This window comes from Colias philodice, chromosome 17 (genome assembly GCF_061535455.1).
Source record: "Colias philodice isolate Cphi_HAF_F1 chromosome 17, ilColPhil1 Martin Lab GWU primary, whole genome shotgun sequence".
NCBI lineage: Eukaryota > Metazoa > Arthropoda > Insecta > Lepidoptera > Pieridae > Colias > Colias philodice.
In genome coordinates, this window is record NC_143102.1 from 6,464,350 (window position 1) to 6,478,898 (window position 14,549).

The following is a 14,549-nucleotide window of genomic DNA, read 5'->3' on the forward strand; positions in this document are numbered from 1 at the left end:
TACATACAAACACAATATGTGCATATAAAATATTCCTTTAATATTAGGTACATAATTATATTGTAACAATCAATGAGAAGCAATGGAACGGAATTAAACATTTACTTACTTGCTCATTCGTTTATAAATTAGACTTCTGAATAGATTTAAAGCGTGATTTATTAATTACAATTATATGATTACCATGGGAACGAACGCTATAAATCACACAAAATCAAACGCAAGAAAATACTATTCATATTTCATTTCCTACAAAGACTATTTTATAAGAATATTATTTTATTTTTATTTTATTTTATTATTATAGAATTATATTATATTTAATTAATTTATTATATTATAATAGAATTATTATATAGATGTCACCGCATCAGAAAGTAGCGTTTGTAATTTATTACTTCTTATTATAATATAATCTTACTTAAATTTACATACCACATAATATACGTTATCAATTATCATGAGCAAATAAAAATCGTGCGACTGACAATGGTTATTATTTGAGCAAGTACTAAATTGTCAACAAAGTGAAGACCGGATCTGTTTTATGAGTAAATAAACGTTGTGATTACACGAACTCTCATTACAAACTGCTTTAGGCTGGATTTAGATTGCTTTTTGAAAGCCGGGAGTGTACAAGAAACACGCTGTTTGAACAAATGTCAAACAACTTCTTTTAACGGTTTCAATAACACTAAGGGCGTTTGTCCACTACAAGGAATTTTACGGTCCGGCATTCCGATTTTTTACGGTCCGGTATGGCACGCCATTAATCTATATACTAGCTTGTGCACTATACGTAATTTTACTGTCCGACATTTTACTTTTCCCTATTCCGGATGGTTTTTTGTGTCTACGAGTCGCTGTAGGTATAATTGTTTTCGAATGCCCACTTGCTTGGATTTTACTGTTTTTACTGCATATGCCCATTAAAAGCAAGCTCTTGTTTTAGTTGGCAATGAGATTTGAGAAGTCGGTATTGTTATTTTATATACATTGACCAAGCATTGACCTATAATTATTATCTAAGTAAGTGTTGGTAAGTTAAAGTTCAAGTGGGAATAGCTTTAGCTCCTCGTCACCGATTAAAATAAATAAGTGAAACACGCATTTTAAATCTCTTACGGAACTTTACTTTTTATTATAACGAAGTAATATAATATTTCACCTTCTATATTTTTTACTTGTTTCTTGTAAAATGCAAAAACAATCATTTATGATAGCATTATACCGCCAAACTTCCTTGAACTGTACCGCACTGATCCAAGTAAAGACGGACAGGTGCACAAGCAATTCATCGGTTTTTTCATGCCACACCGGTCCGTAAAAAATCGGAATGCCGGACAGTAAAATTCCTTGTAGTGCACAAGCGCCCTAATGGTATTATTTTTAGGATTTTATATAGCTCAGGAATAGGCGAATAGAATAAACGTATCTCCCGGAACAAAGCCGGAGATAAACCTATTAGCTTGGAAGCCTGGATATCTATGGACAATTCTGTTTAGGTAGTAAGCCTTTGACGACTAAAGTCGATCTGCGTTGTGCATTTGATTACAACTGATACAATCGTTATCAAAGCCAACCAACCTTTTTAATTTTTACTATCTGTGCCCCGGTTTTACACGTATTGCTCCGCTCCTATATGAATCTTATCGTGACGACCATTCTGCTATGAGTCTTCCTAGATAAATGGGCTATCTAACACAGAAAGAATTTTCTACACCGGATTCGTAGCTCCTGAGATTAACGCGTTCAAACATACAATCTCTTCGTCTATATAATATTTTTTATAGATTATAAAAGACGTATTTTACGGAATTCAATTATACTCAAATGTTGTTTTTGTACTAGGTACTGTATATTATGGCGACAGAATCAGGTAAAAAATAGAAAGTTGCATTAGTGATGCAGTCATTTTTTTATCTAAAATGTTCTTCTGTCGTCGATAAATTATATTCCATACTCTTAATGAAGATATCAGATGTACAATTTATGTACCACTATAAAAGATAAAGAAACCATGCAATAAATTTTAATACAACAGAAGTCTATTTTCAATACCTAACACAAATGACAGAGTTAGTTAAATATTTTAAACAATACTGAATTTCTATAGCATTTTGGTTTACTGTTTTCTAACAGTAAATCCAATAATTATTTTTAATTTAAATGAAATATCACTAAGTATCATTACCGTATTAATATTAAGTATATAACAAAATAATGCATCGAATGTATTAAAATTACAAGCCGTTTTCGAATTAATTGTAGCTTTTGTTACAAATATTCGCAAAAACAATCTGAGCCAATGGTTCAAACTGCGACTAGTTGTAACAAAAGCATAATATAGTGGGATTCAAAGCTTTTAAAAGACGTCTCTATATTAACTGACTGTTGTATGAAGTCATATAACTGTTAGAACATTACCTGACTGGTGTAGTGGCCCCAGAGCCAGAGCCCGCCCGGGACGGTGAAGCCAACTCCGCGCTGGGCGGCGTCGCGTGCGACACTAGCCACGCATCCACCACCTGCCTTGGCGCTTTCCTGTTGAAGATGCAAGTATGAATTAATATAATATAAATGAATATAAAGAATGAATATTAATAGGTACAAATGTTATAGGTAAATTCGAAAGTAATTCTGTATGACTATGTGTTACGAAACCTCTTGAAAGGTTTGATGAAACTTGTAACAGAGATAGACAATGTTAAGACGTATTATATATTTTGTCAAAAGCATTATGCAATTTATGTTTAAGGGTGTGAAAATATGTACGGCTATAAAACGTAGGCAAAAGGAAAACTGTAGGCGGATAGCTAACATTTCAAAATCAATCAAAGATAAGAAGCTGTATTCATTTATTTATTTATTATTTATGCTCAAAAGACGTTAAGCACACAGTTACGCCTTTACGTCTGTATAGTACCTATCTGCGTAAAACACGAAATTTTTCAGATTTTAGTAAGCAATTTTAAAACAAGTTTGATTTAATTATTCGTAGCAATCGCAAACAGCCTGCATCCAGCCTTCTATGTGAGGGAATTTTCCACTGAAAAAAATTAAAATTTTTTCCACAACTCTGTCTATTATAATTTTTTATAATGTGATGCATAATTCATACGGACTTAGATCTAAATTAAACAAATAAAGTGTTTTTGGTCATTATATTATTTCCACTCATTCATAATTTATACGAATTCTAATTTGCACCCATTACAGCTTTAAGTGGTAATGAAACAGTTTTCCTTCTCCTGCGCCATTTAAAAAGTGTTCAGCATTAATTTACCATTAGACTATAGTCCATATATTCTCTCATTCGATCAACAAAACACACACAAAGTTGCCGAATTATCAGAAAAGTGGCCAGCGTTATCACAAAAAGATACAATGTACCTACAAACGTCATGTTGTCACGTAAGTTGTACTCACAAGTATCGTCAAGCGACACTATAAAAGCTATGAAATACTGCACAGTAAAACCGACTTATTCAGTACCATTCTGCCCGTAAGCAGTGCACGCTAACTTTATTGGCCACTATGAGATTGCCTCGTAATGATCGCTTGTAAAGTTAATTCATACAACTTCCTTATTACATTCTTTGTCTACAACCGTCTGACGCAACGAAACATATTGTAAATTGCGCACTATTTTCCTACAGGATTTTATCGAAATAATTTAAGAGAGAAATTGTAAAAACAATTGTACGCAATAAAGGACAGATATAATATTGAAGACAGAAATTATTACAAAATAAAGCGTACATCTCGGGTTGCCAACTGAGCTAGACTTTGATATTTTAATGTTAATAAACTACTAGAAGCCAGCGAATTAGTACTGCCTTGCAATTAAATAAATGTATTTTTTTTTATTAAAACTTTGTCCCGATAATAGCGAACACAACAAGAAAACAATTAACATTTGGGGCACCTATTCGAAAGCTAAGCGCGTACAAACATTTTAGCGAATCGATTTTATTGATACTGATAATGTAAAGAGACCTCTCTTACAATACCTCTAATATGTATCTGAGATAATATTTAATACAGAATCTAAGCGTGTAAAAGAGCGAAAATAATCCATAGTACAAATAAAGACAAATAACAAGTCTGAAGTGATTCATTATTTTAATTTAAACTTTAACAGTCGCGTAAAAACAAACACAAAAAGCGAGAACACTATTTACAAAACTATTAATTAAAAGGCGTACTGTCTAGGAAGTTGAAACAAAGCTTCAAAATTAAATTACCGAAGTTGGTGGCTAACTAGCGACAAGTTAACTCAATATGCAAGAAAAGTTAATAGCAAAGTGTTCGCGTTGCTAAGAGTCAATTTCATGCAGAGTTATTCACACTAATTGTTTCCATCCGAAGCAAATGTTAGTATTATATTATTTATTAATATGTGATGTAATGGATATTCTTTAATTTATTTGCATTGCAGAAAAAGGGAAAGACTATTTTTTTCAGACGGAAATAAATCTGGAAGCGAAATAGGAGATGAAAAATACACGACAAAATATGGCTAAAGACAAATGCATGCCAAAGAAGTGTTAATGAATCCATACTAATATTATAAATGCGAAAGTAACTCTGTCTGTCTGTCTGTTACTCAATCACGCCTAAACTACTGAACCAATTTTCATTAAAGGTATGGAGATATTTTGATACCCGAGAAAGGACATAGGCTACTTTTTATCCCGGGAAAATGACGCAATCCCGGAAATCCCACGGGAACGGGAACTACGCGGGTTTTTCTTTGACTGCGCGGGCGAAGCCGCGGGAGGAAAGCTAGTACTATATATAACTATGTAGTACACTGCTCAATTTAAAACATGAAACAATTAGAAATAAGTATTACGAAGATAAAGCTTAAATTAAAATATGTAATACAGAAAGCTATTTTTAGACAGTACTTAATTTATTAGTGAAAACCCATTTAACAAATTAAGAACATATTCTGAAATAAATTAATATAGTCTTTAGTGTCTATTTCACGTACGTATATTAAATTCAGTAAAATTTGTAATGTATAAATTACGCTGCAAAAAAATATTAAATTTATATTAAAGTCTTATATAAAACTTAAATTTTAGAAGGAAAAAGTAGTATTCGTATAATTGTGATGTAATAAACTCGAGTCCGGTCTAAAATGCTTGAAACTTGTCCAAGTGTAATTACTCCTTGGTAAAAACTTTTAAAACCTTATTAAACTTTTCAAACTTATATGAAAACTAGCTTTCCGCCCGCGGCTTCACCCGCGTTTTGAGAGAAAAACCCGTTCCCGTAGGATTTCCGGGATAAAACCTATCCTATGTCCTTTCTCGGGTATCAAAATATCTCTATACCAAATTTCATGCAAATTGGTTCAGTAGTTCAGGCGTGATTGAGTAACAGACAGACAGACAGAGTTACTTTCGCATTTATAATATTAGTATGGATTTAGTGCGCCACATACAAATTTACGCTTATGTCTTGAAAATAGTAGTTTAATATTTTAAAGATTATTTTTTTTTGTCTGTAGATTTGTAGACTTTTCGCTATTTCACATAATTTCGTAATAGCTTTTCACCACCAAGCTTTTCCCAAAACGGACAGCTCTTTACAACTGTTAAGTCATTGCCTGACACACCAAAATTGTTCTGAGCCGACAACTTTCTTGAACAAGAACGTAATCTTATATAAGTTAGCAACTCATTCATCAAAGCGGACCTGAAGGTAAATTGTGTTTAACGCGAGATAGAAGTAAACTTTGTTTTCACTTCGCACCGCACAAGGAAAATGAACTTTGACATTCGTTAGCGAGACCCCGCCGTTTTACTTTTACGAGATGAAATCAAGACGCGGCGTTGTAAAAATCAACAACCCGTTCACGATTACCGTTTGCAATTTGTTAATAGATTATTTGCTATTTTTAACTTTTCATTTTTTTAAATGTGCTATGTTTCAGCTAAGCTTGGCTTCGTATATTCGTTATCGTGCGATATCCGATTTACATTTATTTCATGATCCTCCAATTTTGCATTCACGATAAAAAATAGCACGTCTTTCTACAAAGTCCAAACAATTCTATTCCATTAAATTCATAAAAAGTGATTCTACGGGTCGGGGTTGCCCAAATAACCATAATACTACTAAATGTGGCTTTGGAAACGTATGAATGAATGAATAAATGAATTCTTTATTGCACAAAATTAGATACAAACAAATAGCACAATGGGTGACCTTATGGCTACAGAGCCATTTCCAGGTGACCCAACCAAGGAAAACAATAATAAATTACGAATACCAGTAGGCGGTGTATACTAAAAATGAAGCAATGAAAAAAATAAGTATAATATATAACGTAGTTCTTTTTGTCCAGAAAAAATCGTCAAATTTTTGACGATACAATTTTGATTGAATCCTGCAGAATTCCACTGTAATCACTAATTGGTAACGCGCACGCATTGTTATCACTTATCACTAACGTGAGTAGGTATCACATTATAGTATTCTATAGGATAGTATTTAAAGAATACAAACCTCAAAAAGTAATCATGCACAAACTCCTGGTTCTCATCGAGCCAGGCTTCCGTGCGAGCGCATTCGGCGTCGTAGCAGGTTGGCGCGGGCATGCCGCCGCCCGCGCCACCCGGCGGCTCCTCTATACTCCGCAACTGTAGACCTGCAACAATCGAAATCACCTTTTAAATTTAATTTACTTGATCAAATGGTAACGCAACTGTAAACCTGCCACAATTGAAATTATCTTTAAATTTACTTGATCAAACGGTAACGCAACTATAGATAGACATGTAACAATTGAAATTCCCTTTTAATTCAACATATTAGAAAAACCATTGGAATTCCTTTGTTTATTTACTTCTTTGGGAAGTGTTCTTAATTCTTAAGGCTGCAGTCTAGCAAAATTGCGTTTTCAACAAGTTATTTGACAATTTTTTCCCGGCTAATGAAATGATAAACTGAATTTTTTTTTCTTGTTTATCAATTAGTGTTATATACGCAATGCGCGTGAATTTTTTCACATTTATAAAGTTACTTTATGTTACCTTAATCAGGCCTTCAAGATAAGTCTCTTTCCCCCAAAGACATTTCGAGCTAAGTTTGTGCACTCACTACGTTGCAACCGATTACAATTTATACAATCTGATCAGCGCATTATTATCCTTATATAGTCGTTATTAAAAACTGCTGAATACAATTGCCGAAAAACTTATGATTTTCCTAATTAGAACGTTATAAATTCATTAAATTTCCCATTTTTTGCCTTACAAAATCTATTGATAAATACTGCTAAAAGTTATTTTTTCCATTAATTTATTCGAGTTGGTTGAAGACCAATGAGTATTAATCCTTAAAAAAAATTTTTTTTTGAATTTTGATAATTCTTTAAATATTAAAAAAATATTTAAAATGATTAGGAAAAATCCTAGCGAATTTCTTTAGTCGCGCTCCTTGGGCCGGAGCGTTCTGACGTGTGCTCTACGCTCGATTTTCCTTCATACCGAAGTGAAAGTTGCTCTACTTCATTAAATTTAATATTTTTGTTGATTGATTATTTTTATCTTAGTTTTGTGCAAATATTCGTATTTTTAAATATTTGATTTCGATATGGAAAATAAACGAAAAAAATACGCGTGTAACTACTAGAAAAAAAATTATCTTCGAACATAAAGTTAATGAAACCAAATAGATTGCAAAGGTGATTGGCAACAATTTCTTTATTTTACGGGGTGCCAGTAAAGGGATGTATATTTGTTTAAAACTAAAGTAAGCTCATAAATTTTCTTATAATATATTTTTTTTTGAAGTCCAAAAATGTTTATTTTTCGTTTGAGAAATACGAAATATAATATAAACTTGTATTGAGAACTTGAACTTCCCAAGTTCATCCGGGGAAATCCCCATACGGGGAAAATGATTTGTTTACTCCAAAATTATATGCCGAGGTGTTTTAATTTTTTCTTCTAGTCATTTTCAACGTAGCGGCATGTTGTTTGATTATTAATTTTGTAACTTGAATACAGGATGTTGGTTTTATATTCTGATCTAACAGACGCGCTGACAAATTTAGTCCGCCATTTCTAGTTTAGTCCACCAACTCTAAGTACCAATATTAAAACGAATGGATTATCATCACGTCATCAAAACTCAGATGTAATGGAAGATCACAATAACATAGAAAATTCAGTGGGTGTTGAGAACTAAACAAACACAAGTAACAGAGACGCGAAGAATAAAAAAAGAGGACGAAAACGATAATTCGTTGATGCTTTCCCTTTTCGACGTATTGTTAGGGTACATCACCAATCTGCAATAAACAAAACTGATGATTCCCAATTGCTGATTAAAAATGAAAAACAAATAATCGACAACAGTGGTGAAAATTTGCTGATCACAATGAAACATCCTTCAGTGGTAGCAGATTTACTCATTTAAAATGTATCGGTGAACAGCGTAAAGGAGAGGAGGACAGGAAAACATTATGAATGTGGATGGTGGATTGTATACAGGGTGTAATCGTTAAGTATGTGCAGGCGATTATGACGTTATTATTGCAGGTATCAAAAAAACTTAAAACTGATATCGAAATTACTTTACCTAATGAGCAAAATGACAATAATAACTTTTTAAAAGTATAACGAGAAATATCTAAAAAATTTACTTTATACACTCCCATATCAAAAAGGGAAAATGGGACTAGTAGAAGTTAAATGTCTAATTCCGGCAAAAGACATGAATGCGGAAGATGCGGTTAAAAATAAAAAAAATAATATTTGAAATACAATGCAAAAAATAACACTTTTGAAATACAAATAAGCAGACTTCTGCTTCTGCAACGTTTAGTTGCAGAAGCAGAAGTCTGCTTATTTGCTGTTTGGACTGGAGTGAATCATTCGTTAAAAATAGAATATATAAAAAATTATGTAACGTTTAGGCAAAATAAAATGATGGACCATTATCAAGATTTTACATAAATTGCCTACTGTCAGAATTGATTGATTCGAGACTTCAGCATTCGATGCCCATCAAGGACCCATCCTATATCATTCAAGCGATTGAAAAAAAAAGAGATAAATCCAGTGCAACCGATAAAGCATCAGAATGCTAGCAAAAGATTTATTAGGTTTATCAATATAAATCTATATATTATACATAATATAATAAATCTGTAGAAGACGCGAAGACCGACATCCGCGCGGACGGAGTCGCGGGCGGAAGCTAGTCAGAAATAAATATCTTTTGTTTTCATTTGCGTATTTTTCTATTTTATAATTTTTTAACACAAACATTACATTTTTTTTATTATATACAAAATTTGTTTATCCGTTTCTGAACAACTTTCACTAAGAAACTTAGGTCGAAAAAAATGTATAGAGTTATGCATTTTGTATGGAAAGCTTATTTTTTTTTATATTTCGTCCAAATTTATTTGTAAAAGTTGATTAGTTATATAAACATGAAGTTGAAGATATCAATAGAAAGTATTCGCAAATTTTGTGTACTGATAAAAAAAAATCACCCGGTGTAATTTTCACGAAAATTGTTTCAAATTGTCATTTTTGGTACTTATTACGAATATTAAATTATGCATACGAATGATTTAATTTTTAAAAATTAAGTGGAGCAACTTTCCCTTAGTACATTTGTATTATTTACATATAGGATGACAGGATGCATTTGTTTGCACTACTAGACCAAGCCCTTAATGCGGCAAGAGTTATTGTGTCTTAAGTTCGTATTGACAGTAGTAGTCAAAATTAATACAACAAACAATTTTTATACGCACAAAGACGTCCCATAGCTCTGTTGACTGTTCTATAGTTGCTTTATGAATGTTTTCACCTATTGTATTTCTGTACATTATATACCTAGTATAAGAATATCATTGATTGTATCAATAAATTAAAAAACATCAAAAGAAATTTTGACAAAATCTAAAAAACTTTATTTGAAAAGCGTACACAAAAAATCGATTAAAAATTAATGAATATATATTTATGGCTAAAATAAACAGCAATAAGCGGCAATTAAAGTACTAAAAATAGTAAAAGTTTCCAAATCTGGACATTTTATTTTACATATAAGTATGTATAACGGTAACATTCATAAACTTTTATAGAATTTAATTAAAAATAGCAATTTTTCGCTCAAAATAATTATATCCAAAATTATCTAAATAAAGATATAAATAAATAACATTATAAATAGAATAATTTTAAAATTTTTCTAAGAATAAATTGCAATCAACTAATTTTAATATCTTATTTTGGTTGTTAACGGTACCATTGACAAAAATAATCTTAATTGATCTCAAAATAAACTAGTAAATAAGAATACAAAAATACTGCTGTTCAAAAAAAATGTTATTAAATATGTATTTAAAATAACAGTCTGTTGCATTTAAAATATTTCTGGCATTATATTCTCCATCACGTTTTAGTTAGGTACCTACTTAGTACATTTTGTTTCATGTCCAATTCTGCAAAAATGTAACATTTTCCTTGTTTTTATACTTGTTTGTTATTTATGTATTTTAAAAAATAAAATGTAAGCTTATTACAATAATCTAAAAAGTTCAACAACTTTATTTCCTCATAGCAATTAAAAATTGAATTCTGTGTGTCGTCATATTTCTAATCGTTTGTTTTTAAAATCAATATAATAATATAATAGCCGTATGAACAAACTTTAAAATTAATAAAATAAACAAAAATAAAGTATACTCTAATCATGTGTTTAGAATTTAAAGTCTTACCGAAAGGACGAGTGGTGTATGATATTCTAAACATATTCATTTTACTACCTTTATTATTTCACAAAATCACATATAATCTATAAAAAATAAAAATTATTTACTTAAATATTTACGCAATAACAATAATATTGGCGAATGAATAAGTCACAACACAAACAAAATTAAAGGCAATCAGACTGCGTAAAATGGCGGGTACATTGAAAAAGTTACGAATGTCAACTTAAAATTTACAGATAAAAAATAATTGCAGTCAATGCGATCGGGAGTTGCCATTGAAGAAAAAGAAGATTAGGCACAAAATAATAATAAATGTTGTCCAAATTTATGAAGTAAGTAGGTATAATAAAATATGATTTTAAATACATCATATTTTAACTAGGTACATATTTTATTAAAAATATTTTTAATTGTTATACTCTTTGTATTGCGAAATGCATTTTTTTATCTACAATTACGACATTAGCCAGAAATCTATATTGACAAGAAATTTTATTCAGACGGCATTTATCTCCATTTCATGGTTCAGAAATAGAAAATATTTATTATGGTAGAATAAATAAATAAATAACTATATATTTATTTATTTTACCATAATAAATATTATAATAAATAAAGAAAAAAAAAACAACTGCTTTAGTGATAAACACGTGTGAACTGTGTGTGGCCTAAGGATGGAAATTTTTCCACAGGTCCAAAAAAGTAAGTATTGTATTCATTTTTAAAGTGAAACTTTTATTACATCGTCTCAAACTTTTTGGTCTGTGTAGCGCGTATCGCGGCTGCCGAGTAGGTATACCTACTCGGCAGCCGACCGTCACGCGACATGCGCTACACAAAGCAGTGTTCGGAACCGTTCGAACAGTTTCACTTTTACCGTGGTTTCATAAAACCACACAACATTTTTTTCATTTATAGGTAATCGCGAATTAATGTATTATATAAATGCAAAAATAAATGATAATATTTTTTTATTGCCATCACAAACGAACTGGCTAGGTATTTTAATAATATTCATTAAAATATACCTATGGGTAAAATACATCCAGGACGTGATTTGGATTTTTTTTTTAAATATTTTATTGGATATTAAAATAAACAAAGTTCAAAGACACTATGGCAATGTAGTATCGCGTGGGAATTTTTTTATTATTTTGAGAAATATCTGAAATTGTAAGTATAAATTGAAGTCCCATGTCCGCAAGTTGGGAAAGGGGCAGATGCATTATACATCTGTTTCACTGATCGATTTTCTTTAGGGACAATTAGGTGATCAGCCTTCTGTGTCCTAACTCCTACCAGACCAAGACATTTTTAAGCTATTGCATAGCTTCTATCGCGGGCCTTGAGCGCGGGGACCGAATCCAGAAATTCCGTAACGAAAAAACATCACGCTCCCCACTCCGACGGGCACGGAGGTGTGGCTTGAAGGCATAGCATGCAATAGCTTTACCGCGGCAGTCCCCGAGTGCTTCACGTATTTTTTTTTCTGCGTCTTCACCGGGAATCGAACCCGGTACCCCTCGGTGCTAGGCTCACGCGTCAACCACTGTATCAAGGAGGCGGTCACAATTTTAAGTATAAATATAAAATATTATGAAAAAATACGAAAAAATAATCTACTTTTCTTACCCCTCCATATATTACATCCACAACATCGCCAAGCCATTATTCTTACAAACAATTTATCTTGTGTAAATTTTCTTCGGCACTAATAAGGGTACCTATTTATCATTTATCAAGTGTGACAGCGGTCATGTCAAATTATATTTTTTTAATATTATCATAAGTCCATAGAGAAAATACTTTTTGGGAAAATAAATGGCTGACTTATATGTGATTTTTTTTTTTTGTTTATTTTATCTATAAACAATTCTATTAATTAAATTCAATTCGGTTCACAGACAGTTTTGTAGGTATCTTTTAAAATTCATACTAAGAAATGGAATACCATGGCATAAAAATAACAAAGGAGAAAAGGTGGGATGGGTACTACGTCGCGAGCACAAAATCCACAGACAAAACCGAAGACATTTTCACACAAAATGTCTTCACAAAATCACACTTCCTTTCCTAGAAATTTTCTAGAAAATCATATTTCAATAGACTTCACAAATGTATCCACCATTTCAATATGTCTCGTACTTTTCCGAGCACATGTAAAATGGACATTAATACAAATAGTACACTCGACTAATATCTCTTAATTGCTATAGACACGCTACAATGTTTATCTGATCGTGTGTTACTATAGAAATGTTAATTAAACCGCTAACAATGCGAGTTGACTTTCCTCTAATTGAAATTGAAGAACTGCGTTATTTTATCTGTAAATTTATTGTATTGAAGTATGCTTTCTATGAAAATATTAATTGGATGGCTCGTGTTTTTCTTTCAGCTTTAATACTTCTAATGCAAATGGTGACGTGGGTATTAAATAAGTAAATGTCTTTTTTATGACGCGTGCAAACGCACGTGTTTACGTTTTTTGAACTGTTTCTTATTTCCTTATCAATAAAATTAACATAAACCAACTCTTGTTTAAAAAAAATAAAGAAAGATAAACTTTGATTTAGGACTTCTTAATCATATAGAAAAATACGAATGATTTGCAAATTCCTTCTTACCTTTTTATCAGAAGGTAATCTCGTAAAATAGACGATACAAAGAAAAGCTTTTATATTTGTCAATAATATTTAAATGTGGGTGCATGTTTTCAACCTCGTTAAGAATATATAAATGTATAATAAATATTATAACTGCACTGTATACCTATAGGTATAATAATAGCCCCAGTATGCGCTTGGGTGGAATTGATAGACCGAAATTTAACCAATTTATAAACTATAGGTTCCGAATTCATGCCAATCCTGTAGACCGTGTTTATTGTGCAATTAATTAATCTTATAAAATTTTTTCTGTCCGCTGATAGACATATATGCCCCTCGCCCATTTAACCCTATCATCGGTGTTTCTGCTTTCTAACCTAAAATTAATTAATTCAATTCAATATTTTAATTTAAAATTACCCAATGGCTATGAATTTGACAACTACAAATACAATAAGAATGACGTCCTTATTATTGTGAAGCCTTTCCTATTTCCAATGTCATACATTTTCAATAAACACGTAGCATTATTGAATAACATAAACAATATTGAGTGCAAAATGCATATTATTCCAAACGAATAATTCTATACGTTCAACAATGTCAAGAGTTGAAATAACTTCCGAAGTATCTAGTGTTATTTTTTTTTTTATTTTTTTTTTTTTTTTTTATGTATAAGTCGGCAAACGAGCTTGCGCGTCACCGTACAGAAAGCGATGATTGGCGCCGCCCATGAACAACCACAGACTCTGGAGTATTGTGGTTGCGTTGCCGGCCTTTGAGGGAGGAATACGCTCTCTTCTTAAAGTATTCTAAATTATAGTCCTTGGGAAATGCCGAATTTGGAAGGTCGTTCCACAGAGGAGTAGTGCGCGGTAGGAAGTTCCTCCTAAAACGCACGGTGGAAGAACGCCAAGTATCGAGATGATGTGGGTGAAATTTGAGCTTGTGGCGTGCGCTTCGGTGGTTAAATTCGGCGGCTGGTATTGTACCGAACAGCTCTTCAGAGCATTCACCGTGGAAAATGCGGTGTTATGCAAATTGCTTCGTATTCAACCACAGACAATAAAATATGTACCACAGATAACGCTAATAACTTTTTAAGAAAACTTTTTGTGAAAATACTGGCTGGTATATTTTTTTTCTTTTGAAACCTTTTTAAAAAAATAATTTCTTCGTATACT

General features: G+C 31.8%; 2 protein-coding genes across 8 annotated transcripts in view; one reads left to right on the forward strand and one right to left on the reverse strand.

Annotated features, from left to right (window-relative positions):
• Positions 1-14,549, forward strand: part of LOC149481131 (glutathione S-transferase 2-like) — a 280,674-nt gene that overhangs the window by 79,057 nt on the left and 187,068 nt on the right. The window lies entirely within an intron of this gene.
• The window catches only part of Pde11 (Phosphodiesterase 11), a 194,359-nt gene that overhangs the window by 61,703 nt on the left and 118,107 nt on the right, over positions 1-14,549 (reverse strand). For 6 of the 7 annotated variants that reach the window (XM_089705544.1, XM_089705542.1, XM_089705543.1 and 3 more), the window contains 2 exons: positions 6,523-6,664; positions 2,428-2,544 (listed from right to left, as the gene is read on the reverse strand). In XM_089705544.1, the coding sequence (XP_089561670.1) occupies positions 2,428-2,544; positions 6,523-6,614 (209 nt within the window). In that variant the 5' untranslated portion in view covers positions 6,615-6,664. Of the gene's footprint in view, positions 1-2,427; positions 2,545-6,522; positions 6,665-10,759; positions 10,909-14,549 lie in introns of those variants that run through there. The other variant, XM_089705541.1, reaches the window with a different exon arrangement.